The 15119-nt window shown below is 44.2% G+C and overlaps 1 protein-coding gene across 2 annotated transcripts in view; it reads left to right on the top strand.

Annotated features, from left to right (window-relative positions):
* The window catches only part of KCNK10 (potassium two pore domain channel subfamily K member 10), a 128002-nt gene that overhangs the window by 87893 nt on the left and 24990 nt on the right, over nucleotides 1-15119 (top strand). For both annotated transcript variants that reach the window (XM_078054073.1, XM_036087753.2), the window contains exon 4: nucleotides 2129-2289. In XM_078054073.1, the coding sequence (XP_077910199.1) occupies nucleotides 2129-2289 (161 nt within the window). The remainder of the gene's footprint in view (nucleotides 1-2128; nucleotides 2290-15119) is intronic.

The raw sequence follows: 15119 nt of genomic DNA, 5'->3' as shown, positions 1-15119 counted from the left end.
TCAAACCCCTCTAAGGCTGGGATCTGTGGAGGTTAAGTGACTCTGGGGACAACCAGGTAGAGTGAGGTGGAATTGGATCTGGACCCTCTGTCTTCTCTCTTCTCTGTCATGCCCCTTGGATGATACCAGGAAATTCCCTGAACACAGTCCTTACCCAGGCAGTGGGGCAGGTCCTCACCAAAAGCTGGGGGAAGAGTGTGCATCTCTTGTTGGGGCTAATGAGATGCCTATTCAGCAATTTGTTTGCCTGTGCTGTGTCTACAACATGTTTCCTTCTGAGATATTGAGACGAAAAGAGAACCTACCTTCCCTGACAGTGATCGGTCAACTCTGAGACAGTCAAGCAAGAGTCATAGATGTTTCCATAGGTCCCCATCGACCTGAGTGAAGTGAAGCTGTGTAGGCACATTTATTCCCTTTTCAGTGTCAATCAGATTATTCTAGAGGGCAACACTTAGAAAAATGTTTTTTGTTTTTTTTTAAAGATTTTATTCATTCGAGAGAGAGAGAGAGAGGGAGAGTGAGCAAGAGCAGGGGAGGGTGCAAGGGAGAGGGAGAAGCAGATTCCCTGCTGAGCAGGGAGGCTGACATGGGGCTCGATCCCAGGACCTTGGGATCATGACCTGAGCCAAAGGCAGACGCTTAACTGACTGAGCCACACAGGCGCCCCTAGAAAAATGGTTTTGTCCAAGTTCCTGAAAGCACCTGAAAAAAGTTCCAAGAGTCTCTTTTGCACAATTAAGTGAAAAGGGTGCTGAGTAAAAGGAATGTAAGATGAGGAAGGCTTGCCTGAACACTCATTTGAGAAATGGAAACTGGAATTTAGATAATTCATGATAAAAGGTTTGAATGATTCTGACAAGAAAATTGAAAAGGAAAATAGCCAGGTGACTCATCACCCAAAATCAGACAGCAGCAGCGAGAGTTTTCTAGGCTCATCGGAGGTTCGGGATGGGGCAGCATCGACATTGGCCTTGGCTGTGCTGCATCCCTAACATGCTCACAGCCTTGAACCCAGTAACTCACTCATCTCATGGATTTAGAAACAGGCCCCACCTGAGTTACCCTAATATGGGAGAACAGTTGGGTGACTATCCAGATGCTAGTTAGCATAACATTGCAGTACTCATTGACATGAAACTGGATATCAAGCAATTTAGATTCTCATCTCTCTATATATCATGCCAATACCGTAGCCTGTTTTCCCCAGCACCACTTCCGTTAGCCCCATCCATATAGAGGAAGCCCAGTGCTCACTATAGAGAAGTTACTTACATAATTGCAGAATTCTTAAGAATGCAGATGTTGGTGTTTTCAAGCACTATTTGAAATACATATTATAGACATGGCTATAAAAAGATGCTTTTATATTCAAACATCCATTCCACCAATAAACATATATTTAGCGCCTGATAGCCCTTGATGAAAGAAGCGGGTGGGAAGAGAGGCAGGACCCAGACATGATGCAAAGTTCCCAGTAAAGAGAAGAAGAGCCAAGTAGAGCCAAACATCACTGTCAATGCGGGAAGAGGCACTGTTTTCCTTCCCTGTTCTTCTGTTTTCAGGCTTCTCAGGGCTGTATGATCCATGAGTCCTTTCTGAATTTGTGCTAGACCACATATCCTGCCTAATGCGGAGCACCCATCACCCTATAGAGCCAAATGTTGAAGACAGCCTGTCTGTCAAGTGGAGGGGATGCTCGTGGGAAGAGACTGTAAAGGAGAAGCTCTTTTCCAATCTAAAAAGGGCAATGGTGAACCCTCCTTGGATCTTCAGGTCTCCCTGAACCCCTGAACCAAGATATTTGGTGTTTCTGAAATGGATGATACTTGTTTTCATCAGCAGTGCAATTATGGGTGACTACGAATTTCCTAAAATGTAATCTAATTAAACACATTAAGATCCAGGAAGGCTGGATCTCCTTAAAACTGTTTCCAGGGAGAGGAGGGAGAGAAGTAATGGAACAATGTCCTGAATGTTAGATTTTTGATGATGCTCTGCTCCCGGAAGCTCGTGAAGTGGGGGAGCACAGAAACCCTTCAAGAAATCTGTGGATTCTTTTGTTCAGCTCTCTGATTTCTCTACCACCTCACCACTCTCCCTTTCTCTTTTTACTATTTCTCACCAGGGTATGGGAATATTGCTCCAAGCACTGAAGGAGGCAAGATCTTTTGTATTTTATATGCCATCTTTGGAATTCCGCTCTTTGGTTTCTTATTAGCTGGAATTGGAGACCAACTTGGAACCATTTTTGGGAAGAGCATTGCAAGAGTGGAGAAGGTCTTTCGAGTGAGTACTGCATCTATTTAAACCCTAAACTCTGCGATCCAACTGGCTTTTTAGCCTGATGGGATCCAGAAGGAATGATTACGGTGTTATCATATCATTGTCACTTTTAACGGAAGAGTTTAATGTTATAATTATATTTTCTGTTTTGGCCAATGGTAGTCACAAGTACTGTGCCTAAACTTCTCTTTATCAGTTTCCTTCTTTACAGTGGTATTTCTGGAATCACAACACAAGAGGGTTAAGTATAGGTGTGCCAAAACAAGGTTTTCTAAAGATGGGAGGCATATTCAGTTCCATCTTAAAGATGGAAGATGGGTTTCTAAGTGTATTTGCAATAAAGTAGAGAAGTAAATCCATTTGTTTTGTTATTGGAAATTCTTCACTCCTTTTTATTTCCAAGTCCGGTGTCTTTAGGCTGATCCTGGCTTCTAGGACCTCTTCCAGAAGCCTGCCTTTTCCAGATACTGCGTCGTGCTTTGTATCCATCTCTTCATGGCCCCACCCTCTCTGTCCTCTCACTTCTGAGTGCTCTCTCAGCAATAGTACACTGATGTACTAATTTATACTAAGGTGTTGATGATTGCCAATATCTTAGTGGGTTTTTTTCTTCCTGAGAATACTTACCTTTAACCAAGGGACAAAAACTCAACTCAAGAAATTTATTTACTAAAGGTGGCATTCCTGTCCTCAGCGACAGGTTGTGGAGCAGATGTGATTGGCTTGGGGTTCTCAATGCCCTTTAACTAACACTTATTCATACGATCTCACAGAAAGCTTGTTTGACTCAGGTGTAACATCATTTCTGCTCTCTTTTTCATTATTGACCTAGTTCTCGAGTCTTTCAAACCTTCTTCAGGGAGTTGTTTCTGATGATGACTTAATTTTTAAAAATGACAATTTGAGACCGTTTCAGAATCTGGCAATGATGGGCAAAGATAGATCAGTGGTGAGTTCTAATGTGCACTTGTTTTTCTCTCTGAGACAAGAAATCACGACTTCTCTTTAGAAAAAGACAGGGGAGCTCCCCAGGTGAGCGGTTTCAGGTTTGTGAGCGTGGGAGAATGGAGCAGGAGAACTAGCTTAGAGCTGCCTTTTATGAGCTCAGTGATCCTGGGTGAGCGGCCTCAGTTTACTCATTGGTGAGAAAGAGGAGGGTAGAATTCGAATCCACTTTAGAAGCTTTTGGTGATGATTAAATGAAATAATGTGTGGAAGAGAGCTTGGCACAGGGCCAGATATATAGAGTTCATTCAGATCTGCTGTGTATCTGTCTCCCAAAAGAAGCCCTTATTAGCAGCCTAGCCACCCATTCAGATTTCAATTGAGGAGCTCAGCGCGTGGATGTTCCTGGAATGTCCCCCAACCTTTGCTCCCAGGTGCTGGCTTGCCCAGCTGGCTCATTAGAGCATGCACTTGGGCTCAGTGGTCACCATGGAAACTGTCAGAGCTCCACTTCTCTGCTTCTCAGATGTTTAGGTTTCCCTAAACCAGACATGGCAAGGCTCCGTCTCCAAACCTGTCTCCAAGAGCTGCTTTGAGCTTCTCGGAGGTGCCCTGTTAGCCAGGGCCTCATGGCCTTCCAAGGTAGAGAGGATTGAACACTCAGAAGAACAGGATTCAAATGGAAAAATGACTGCTCTGGCATTTTTAATTTTATGTAGCTGCTCTAGATCTCAGTTTCCTTATTTGTAGAAAGAAAGGGTTGCACTAAAAGCTTTTGAAGTACCCCTTTTAGGAAAAAAAAATTAGTTACTATATTCTAAATGAAGGAAGAGATTGCAGTCATTGTGACCACATCTGCTACTGAATTTGGGGACTTAGTTTCCCCTAATGAATTTCAAACTAATTTTAAGGGAAGGAGTACTCATCTCCTTCCCTTAAAGCTTCCTCTCAGATGGATGGTTCAAAGGACTCTGGGACAGAGCCTTAAAAACCTTGCATTTCATTTTTATGCTGATGGCGCACTCAATTCCTTGCAGCGCCATCAAAGACTGGGAGTTTTTTAGGAAGGAAATAGCAGTGTATTATCGAATTGGCAGCCTGTGATGTATGCATTTGCAGAGCATTGGAGGAGGGTGCTGTTGGAAGGAGTGACTGAGTTCCAGGAAGAGTAGAAGCGCACTTCCTGAATACACAAACAACCCATCTGCACTTCACTGGCTGCCTGTAGTTTTGGTGGAAAATCTCAAAGCGCTTTGCCATTCATTTAAACGACATCTCAAAGGACAGCTACTCTTAGGTGATTACTTGAAAATTGAAAATTTTATAAACCAACGAAGTTGGGGGTTATGGATTTTTAGTTCCTGTGGGGAAGGTACATTTTTTCCCCCCACCCATTCAAGGATTAAGTCTTTTTCTTCATCTGTTGTGTTTTCTCTCAGCTGTAGGGAAGAGACGATTTTTAATGTAAAGATAAAATATAAAATAAGCCTTCTGGATGCCTGTGTTCTGAGGTGAAATGATTTGGGTCTTTCTACCACATCCCAGCTCTGAGCCTCATTTTAAAGAGTTGCTGGAGGTTAATGTATTATTTAGGGATGCTTTTGGCTGCAGAGTAATACAATATCCGCCTATTGGGGTTTATATTGGATGAATAAATAAAACCTTTTTTCCCTTCCCTTTTTTCCCCTTCTGAAATCAGAAATAATTGAGAAATACACATGCGAGTCAGATGAAGATTAAGATGTCAGCTTTATTGCTGATAAGCTGATCAGAGGATGTAGCTTTTTTTTTTTTTTAAGATTTTATTTATTCGTTTGAGAGAGAGAGAGAGTGAGCATAAGTGGAGGTACAGAGAGAGAGGAAGAAGCATACTGAGAAAGGAGCAGGAAGCCTGATGCAGGGCTCCATCCCAGGACCCAGAGATCATGACCTGAGCTGAAGGCAGATGCTTAACTGACCGAGCCACCCAGGTGCCTTGTAGCTTTGGTTTTGATGCTAAAAAGACTTATTAACCACTTCCCCCTGAATCAGAAGGACTTCCCCGCTGTATTAGTTTTCTACTGATGTGTAACAGATTATCACAAGTGCAGAAGCTTAAAACAACATCCATTTATTGTATCACAGTTCTCTAGGTCAGAAGTCCGGGCGGGCTTGTCTGGGTGCTATGCTCAGCATAGCATGGGGCTGAAATGAAGGTGTGGGCTGGGTTGGGCTCTGGATCTGGGGAAGAATCTGCTTCCAAACTCATTCAGATTTTGGCAAAAATCAGTTGCCACTGGTCATAGGACTGACTGAGATTCCTGTGTCCTTGCCAGTTGTCAGGTGGAGGTCATCCATGCTCAGCTTCTAGGAGATGTCTGAATTCCTTGACACATGGCCCCTCCATCTTTAAAGCCAACATGGAATTCTTCTGGTGTTTTGTATCTCTCGGACTTCCCTTTGTTCCTCTGCCACCAGCCTGAGAAAGTGCCCTGCTTTTAAGGGCTCATGTGATTTGATTAGGCTCACATGGATAATTTCCCTATCTTAAGGTCAACTGTGCCATATGATATATCATAGTCGTGGGAGTGATAGCTCATTATAGCAGAGGTCCTGGGGATTAGGAGGAGGGATATTTTCATGGGCCATTTTAGAAATTCCATCTCTTCTAGTCATTGGCAGCACAGGCCCTCTCAATGAGAGCAGGGTCAGCCCCACTAACCTTGCTAAATCGTAGAGAGAAAATCAAAGTGTACCTCTATGTAGCAGATGGTTTCAGATGGGATAAGAAGGGGGCTGAGGTGAAGGAACTCAGTCCCTTCCGCTAAGTCCGCCTGTAAGTCACTTGTCTGATTGAGCAGCCAGAGTGAGACTCTGGCTGAAGTCCTTCCACATGGAACATGAGGCCAGGAAAATGGACATTGCCCCAACACTGATTAACCATGGATTAAAAGTTCAACACTTACTTATCTCGCATAACAAGAAGCCTGGAGGAAGGTTGTTTCAGGTTTGGTGTATCAGTTCCCCAGTGAGAAGTTCAGGATTGTGGTACCAATTCTGATGTGTAGATTTTTTCCTCCTACACCACCAAGCAATTCTTTGATGCCAGCTGGATGCTCTACAGTTCAACTCAATTCTGACTCTATCTACCTGGAGATAGCATCAGATACCATAAGTTAAGGGCTCAGTCCCAAGATGGCCCTTCGCTTCAGATGCCAGGCTTGAGTCCAGGTTTTTCCCTATGCTTCTGACCATATGGCTGTCGATCACAGGTTCCCATGACCCGCTCCTTGGGTTCAATAAATCTGTTAGAATGGCTCACAGAACTCAGGAAACCAGTTTACTCACTAGATTACAAGTTTATTCTGAAGGATTGTAGAGGATATAAGTCAACAGCCAGATGAGAACATGCGTGGGAGGTCCTGGATAAAGGAGCTTCTGTCCCTGTGGAAGTTGGGGCCTGGCACAGTAGTACATAGTTCCAGGTTCACCAACCTGGAAGCTCCTTGAATCCCCTCCTTTTGGGTTTTTATGGAGGCTTCATTACATAGGCATGATTGATTCAATCATTGGCCATTGATGATTGATTCAACCTCTAGCCCTTCCCCACTCCTCAGAAATCAGGGGGTGGGATTGAGAGTTCCAAACCTCTATTTCTGGTTGGTTCCCCTGGCACCCAGCCCCCATCCCTAGGTGATCCAAAAGTCATGTCATTGACATAACAAAAAACACCTTTGTCACTCTCATCACAGGAAGTTCCAAGGGTTTTAGGACCTCTGTGCCAGGAGTGGGAGGAAGACCAAATATTTATTTCCTGTTATAAATCACAACTTCACACGAGTTTACCCATGTTTTGTTCTCTCTTTCTGCTCTGCTGTCCTTGGCATGTTGGCTTTTCATCCTCAGGCTTGTTACCTCATGGTTTGCAAGATGGCTGCCTCAGGACCAAATGTCATGTTTTCACTCGACCACATTTAAGGCAAGACAAAAGGTCTTTTATGGGAGAAAATTCTTCCCCAGAAGTTACCCTGCAGACTTCGCTCTGTCTCACTGACCAGAACTGGGTCATATGACCATTCCCACCTGCAAGGGAAGTTAAGAAAGTGAGTATCTGACAAAGAAGAGTGGGATCCATTGATTGAGACCAGTGGTTCTCAGAGTGTGGTTCCCTGGACCATCAGCATCAGCATCCTCTGGGAACTTGTTAGAAATGAAAATTCTTAGCAAAGTTGGCGCCCAGCAATGTGTATCCACCAAGCTTTCTAGGTGATTCTGATGCCTACTAAAGTTTCAGAACCCTTGGCACAGAGGCATCATGCTTCATCTCCTGGGACTGACTGCCTTGCTGTGATGAACAAAGTGAGAATTCTGGTAGCGAAGAAGAAGTTGGGGTAAGAAAATGACAGCATCTGGCTCAGGTGTCAGTCAACCACTAGCCACATAGACCACTCATAGGGAAGCTATCTTCCCTCCTTGTCATAAATCAGATGGTCTTTGGGATCCTCGAATCAGTCAGGGAAGACTAACTTATGCTGGGGTATCAAACAATCCTAGCTTCCTCTCACCCTTGCTAGAGCTGCTGTAGCTCTGGGAACCCTCCAGGCTGAGGAAGAGAGATGGGCATTGCACCCTGGCCCTTGGGAGCTTTGGCCTTTTGACCCATTGGCTCCAAGCGGTCACTCAGCCCCAGCCAACCACAGAGGAGCCTGTAATGCATTGTTTGATCTCCAGGAAGTGATTTCCAGGATGGGAAAATGCATGAATACTAGTAATGTCTGGGATTATCTGTGGGCCCCTCTCTAGGGTGATAAGCATCCTTAAGATTTAGATGCAGTTGGCCTGTGGGTCACTCTTTGGGGAACACTACTCTGTGAGGCTCATTTCACATCTGAGAAATGGAGCCCATGATTTGTTAAGTGATGTGCCTATAGCCACATAGTGAGTTGGGGGTATAGCCTGGGCTTGAACTAGTAATCCTGCCTTAACTTCTTCCAGGTGGGCCAAAAATATTTACTGTCAAATATAGTCATCCATGCTATGAAACCAATGTAGAGTGTAAGATTTTTGAACATGTCATGCTAATTCATGGAGATGATTTTTAAGTATTTATATAATATAAAGTAAAAATAATTCTTCCTGGGTTTCCAGAGGGAAATCTGGGCAGTTAGCAAGGAAGGATAATTATTTGGGATTAAATAAGGCTGACCTTGAGTTCTGAAGCAGATTTTAGAGCTTCTCTCTCCCCTGCTGTGGGCTGGCTCTTTTGCTGGGCCAGGCCAACTGTCACCTGATAGGATGCTGTAGGAAAACTGGTCAGATTTTGGACTGGATCCCATTTTCTTGCTCTGAACTGGACTTTGGCCTCTGGTGGGAAGCAGCTGCCTCTTTTTATCTGGCTGAACAGCAAGCTTTTTGATATCACCTTTAAAACCAAGAGATACTCTTTTTCTTCTTTGGCTTTTTCCCCAAGGATATAGCAGAAATGTTTGCTTTTGGAGCCAAAGGAGCCTTGGTGTAGCTGACAAATAATAACACATTACCCTAGGCTTATGAGCACCATGATTGCTTGGGGACTTTAGAGGCTGTAAGATGCTTAAGACGGGGTGATGACAGTCTCAATCTGCTAATGATGCTCAATTAGTGGGCTAATCAATCACTTTGGATTGCAGGCAGGGGCTGGTGGTGGAAGCCAAGGACTGCTGGGGGCCTCTGCCATGTGCCTGGCATGAGTCAGGGAAAGACTTTGAAGGGCACACATGGCAGGAGCCTTCTGTTACTCACAAGTGGTCTTTGAGCTAGCCCCCAATTGCAACGGGGTTAACTTAAAAGAATTATTATTTCAAGAAGATAAAATCTCTGGTTTTGGAAATTGGGTGTTCTTTCAGCTCTGTGAGTTCAACTACAATTTTCCAATTCTATTAGTAGTGGAAATATTCACTGGGTGTTAGTTATGTACACCAGCCTAAAGAGGTGGGGGGGGCGGTTGGAGGGTGAGAGTGCCCAAGTGTGTGTGTGTGTGTGTGTGTGTGTGTGTACACATATGTGTATGTGTCTGTTTGCCTCTGTATCACACTTAAACTAGTGCATACTGTATTAAAAATTCCTGAGACCTAACTCAGTAGAATTCATGTTACATGGATAACGTGGGTTTATTTTGATCAGAGAGAAGATCCTGGTTTTAATGTGAACAATGGCTTTCTTACTTTCCCTCAGGGACTGGAAGGAGTTGGGAAGTAATTGTTTTAAAAACAATTTCAAAGAAGGTAAATATTTTTAAAGCTTTATCAAACAGGCCTCTTCTAAATTAAAGATATTGTCTGGCTTTAATGATAGGCACGGATGTGAACTTGAGACATACTCCGTAAATGACATTCACAAACCAGACTGCACAACATCTGTTTTTTTTTTTAAGATTTTATTTATTTCTTTGAGAGAGAGAGAGAGAGAGAGAGAGAGAGAGAGAGAGCATGAGTGGGAGGAGGGGCAGACGGAGAGGGACAAGCAGACTCCCCGCTGAGCAGGGAGCCCGATGCGGGACTAGATCCCAGGACCCTGGGATAATGACCTGAGCTGAAGGCAGACGCTTAACAGACTGAGACACCAGGTGCCCGAATGCACAACATCTGTTAATGACAGCCTGTGACAAAGTCTGTCTGTGAATGGCCTCAGGCCTCTTTTCTTTCTTCCTGTAATGCAGGATTGCTCCGCCTTGGCATTATTGACATTTGGGTCTGGATTTTTGTCATGGGCCCTGCCCTGTGCATTGCAGGATGTTAGGTGGCATCTCTGGCCTCCACTCACTAGATGCCGGGATCACCAGTGCCCCCAGTTATGACAGCCAAAAACATCTCCAGACATGAGTAAATGTCCCCTCGGGGCAAAATCGCCCCAGTTAAGCCACAGCTCTGCTGAAATGTAAGGAGTCATTTGCCCCACAGGTCCCAAGGTGCATGCCCTGCTCCCCTGGCTGAATCTTCCACTCCAATTTCCGTGTCCCTACCAATGGTCTTAACTGCTTCTTCAGCACTGGTGCCATTCCTGCCCAGAGCTCTCCTCTCTCACATGGGTCCTTAAAGGGGGCTTTAGAAATTTTATGCTCTGGGAATAAGATCATTTGTCACCAATGAGGGAAAATGCCTGGGAGCCTGACCCTGGTGATATACATAAAGATAGATTGTTCTGGCTGGTATTTTTTAGCAGGCAAACCATCTCAGCACTGACGTTAGCTGACCCCGTAGGCACTAATCGAATGTATGATTCTTCCTCTTTTTTGGCTCATCTTTGTAGCTAGCTGGTGTTTGTTTGGTCTTTCCTGTGGTCATCTGAGATCGCTGTAGGCTTTAATGGCTTTTAAAATGCATTTTCACTCTTTTCTATAAACATTAAAGCTCTCAAACTCTACCTAAAATATAACTACATAAAATACTGCCCACATAGTGTTTAACATTTAAACATCTTTAAGGTAGCTTTAACAAAGTCTCTCTCTTTGGCAAGCTCTGATTGCAGGTAACTTCTGGGAATCTGATTGTTACTTAGCGGTGGCAAATCACTGGTGAACTTCCATGTGTAGGGACCTTTGTAGGGAGCCTCGGATTTGTCGTTTGTCCAGTAGGATTTGGTTGAGGTCAGACTGAGTATTATGGCACCTCAGTATCGAAGTCTAGAAATGAGTTGCTAGTCTGCTTTGAGAGTTTACTGTATGCCACACCCTGGGTTGTGGGCTTCACCCAGAGTAAGCTGCACCATGGCCTTCCCAGAGAGACCATTATCATCTTCTTAATGTTACGAGATTGGAATGCTTAGACTGCTCTGTGACCTGCCCAAGATCACCCAGCCCCTAAATGACAGAGCAAGGATCCCAAAGCAGATTACTGTGCCCCAGTGTGCATGCATAGACTTAGTCTTTCCACTATCCTTCCTTCCTTCTTTCTCTTGTAAGGTAGGGTTGGCATCTGATGGTCCAGAAGAGTCTCCATGAGAGATTTAGGAAGACCTTGGGACAGATAAAGATGGCTAGTTGACGAAAAGTTAATATTGGCCCTGTCTTTCTCTGCTTTCCAAGGGTTTTAGTTTTCTGGTTTCATATGATCTGTTGATACTTTGAATTGGACAATAGTCTCTGATTCTTCTCTGGGCACCTGCGCTATCTCCCTAATATTGGTTCATTATTAGCAAACATCTCTTTCATGGTGTTCCCTTCTCTTGGAGATTCATCTAGGATTTAAATGTCCCCCTGCTCATGTCTGCTATGTGACTAATGCAAATATGGGCTCATAAAAGAAGGGCTTATGCTGTCGCAATGGCTGTCTCGTCCTGGGCCACCTGCAAAAAAGAGGTTGCCAGGCAGATGATATTCTCCACTCTCTGTTCTTGCACCTCATCACCCCACTTCGTACAACTCAGTCAGTGTGGATAATAAGAGGAACACACAGCTCGAAGCCTAGCCTCTTGGTGATCTGAGCCAGCTGGTTTTGCCCTCCAAATCATTCTCCTTTTCCTGGATTCATTAGATTGTCTCAACGCTCTGCCTCAATGGTTTTGAGAATCTGGAGTTTGAGGGAACCAACACCAAGACCTTAATTCCCAGTGGGGATTTAACTCAGCCCTAAACTCAAGAAATGTGGAAGAAGCTCTTCTTCAATGGTCATTCAACAGAGGAAAGTCTGTGGAAGATTTTTATGGATATTCATTATCTGTTAGGACTTGCCCACTGAACACATGATCACTTTCTAGAATTTCAGGGGTTTTATTAAGACATTTTATATCTTTGCATGTTGGGGCCACCACAAGTCCAGCGATGCTTTAGATCTACCACATGGTAACCTGGTAACCTGTTTCTAAAACTTCCAGGTACTGGGCGCCTGGGTGGCTCAGTTGGTTAAGTGTCTCCCTTTGGCTCAGGTTGTGATCCCAGTGTCCTGGGATTGAATCCCGCATCGGGCTCCCTGCTTATTGGGGAGTCTGCTTCTCCCTCTACACCCCCCCCCGCTTGTGATTTCTCTCTCTCTCTCAGATAAATAAATGAAATATTTAAAAAAATAAAACTTCCAGGTATTCATATTTGTATTAGTATCATAAAACCAGCTTAACAGGTGGATGATGATTTCCCATGTTCACCCTTCATCACCAATTTTCACAGGCTAGTTTGGTCACGCTGGAAGGCACTGATTTAATAGAGTAATAACCCTTTGCCTTTTTATAGAACTCTTTTCTCTTTTTTGGTTACATATGTCAATGTAAAAAAAAACAACCTTTTTCTTTTTTACACATTTAGCCTCATGCTACCTCTGTGAGTCAAGCAAGTAATAACCCACTCCAGTGTAGCTTACAACAAATTAAAATTGAGAAACGCCCTTGTTGAGCTGAGTCTGCCCATCACGGTGCTGGGTATCTGATCAGCATGTTTATACCAGGGCAGCAATGAACGTGATTTCTGAGCAACTATATATCTCAGTAGTCATGGATAAATTTCTCATTGCTTGAGGCAAGGGAAATTGTTTAGAAGACATCCTCATTGAGAGGCATGCCACTGTTTGGAACAGCAATCCCAAAGAGGCAGCTCCCTTGGGAAGTGACTGCGCGAGGGGCATAGTATAGTCATACTGCTGAACAGGCTCTGAGAACTCTATGTAAGGCAGGGCTGCCCGAATTAAATCTAGCCTAGGACATGTGCATTCCTGTTAGAGGAAATACACTTTGTCTTTCTGGGGGAAAATATTTCACTTTTTATTTTCTGCAAAGAGCTGCATTTGTGCATCATAGCATTTTTGATTTAATGGTTTTGCACCGAGTCTTGGGAGTTCACAGCTGAGCTTTAGTCTCTTGTTAGGATAGAGCTGTGGTTCTCACTCTGTGGGTGGTGGGTTCCCAGGGGCCTGAGGTACTATTATAAAGGATCAGAGAATTACTTTTTGTACTTCAAACATTGCTGGTAGACAGAATAAATAGTACGTCTCCTTCACATATATACTACCCTTTTCTGAATGTATGTGGAAGGATCATCATTAAGAATTCAATCAGTGGGTACAAAACATGCTATTGTGTGTGTATTGAGGAATTTCTTTTTCATGTTTAAAAGGGATTCTTGTCCTCAAAAAAGTTGAGTACAAAGAGACTGAGTAACACTGGCTTTTCAAATCAGCACTGTTTCCATATCATTCTGGGTTCTCTTTTTTTTTCCACGGAATTAACATTTTTGTCTTGGCCATAGTCACCGTTTCAAAGAGGTTCTCTTCTCATTTAAGGTAACCCCAGGAGTTAGTGGGCTACTTTAGAGCCTTGCTTCAGTGTTTTCCCTTAGACCTATTTTTCTTTTTTTTTTTTTACTGTGGGAAATCTACCATTTTCACCATTTAAAAGTGTACGGTTCAGTGGCATTAATTACATTTGCATTGTTGTGCAAACATCACCACCATCCACCTCCAGAACTTTTTCATCCTCCCAGATACTCATCCAACACTAACTCCTCATTCTCCCCTCCCCCAGCCCCCTGCAACCGCTATTCTATTTTCTATCTTTGGGAATTTGACCACTCTGGAGACCTCATATAAGTGGAATCATGCAGGACTGGTCCTTTTGTGACTGCTTTGTTTCATTAGCATTGTGTCTTTAAGGATTCATGCATATTGTAGCACCAGTCACCATTTCCTTCCTTCTTAAGGCTCAGTGATATTGCACTGTGTGTATATACTACATTTTTGTTTATCCATTCATCTGTTTATCTTTTTTTTTTTAAGATTTTATTTTTTGACAGAGAGAGACACAGTGAGAGAGGGAACACAAGCAGGGGGAGTGGGAGAGGGAGAAGCAGGCTTCCTGCTGAGCAGGGAGCCCAATGCGGGGCTCGATCCCAGGACCTTGGGATCATGACCTGAGCCGAAAGCAGACGCTTAACCAACTGAGCCACCCAGGCGCCCCTATCCATTCATCTGTTAATGGATGCTTGGGTTGCTTCACCTTTTGGCTGTTGGGAATAATGCGGCTATGAGCGCAGGCGTGCAAATGTCTGAGCCCCTGTTTTCAGTTCCTTTGAGCCATACCTAGAAGTGGAATTGCTGGGTCATGTGGTAATTCTATGTTTAATAGTTTGAGGACCTGCCAGACTGTTTTCCACAATGCTGCACAGTTTTACATCCCCACTAGCAACGCACATGGGTTCCAATTTCTCTACATCCTTGACAGCACTTGTTTTCTGCTTTTCTTCTTTTTCTTCCACTTTCAAATGCCGCAGAGACGGCATTTGGTAAATTGCTAGCTGATTGCTCCTTACGTCCTGGCTGCCCCAACAGCTGCCATCCCGTCACATTGGAGGCAAAATGATGAGGCTGTGCCTTGTGCCTCGTCTCCCTCTTGCACCTGCCCCTTCCAGCCCCCCACCCTCAGCTCCATCTGTGTCCCCGCGCTTGTCCCGGTCGTGCTCCCTCAGCTCCGGCCCTGCAGCAGAGCTGCTGGTAGGGAGGGGGGCTCAGCGCCAAGCCAACGGGGGTCTCTGAATGCTGGTGACGTCTGGTGTCCACCTGGCCTTGCCACTGCTCTGACACTCTTTTATCCACCTCATAACGTTTCTTTCTCCAGCTTCCCATCGTGCTGCTCCTTCCTACCTCTCCCCAGGTCACTTCAAGAAGCCATTATCAAATAATGTCTTCTGTGTTCTCAACACTGGGTTATGTGATGATGAGCAGGTGACACTCCTTCCCCAGGAAGAAACGGGCATAGATAAAGACCGATGTCCATGACGAGACTGGGGCTGGGGTAGGCTGCCTCTGAAGTCACATGCCTCAGTGCCTAAACCCTGGTCCACCACTTACCAACCTTATGCCTTGGGCTATGCCCCTTTTTCTTTTTAGAAATTATTTTATTTTTATTTTTTAATTTTAAATTTTTAAAATTAAGCTTTTAATTTAAATTCC

This window comes from Halichoerus grypus, chromosome 8 (genome assembly GCF_964656455.1).
Source record: "Halichoerus grypus chromosome 8, mHalGry1.hap1.1, whole genome shotgun sequence".
Lineage (NCBI taxonomy): Eukaryota > Metazoa > Chordata > Mammalia > Carnivora > Phocidae > Halichoerus > Halichoerus grypus.
Note: the sequence above shows the minus strand (reverse complement) of the source record. Positions and strands in the feature narration are given on the sequence as shown.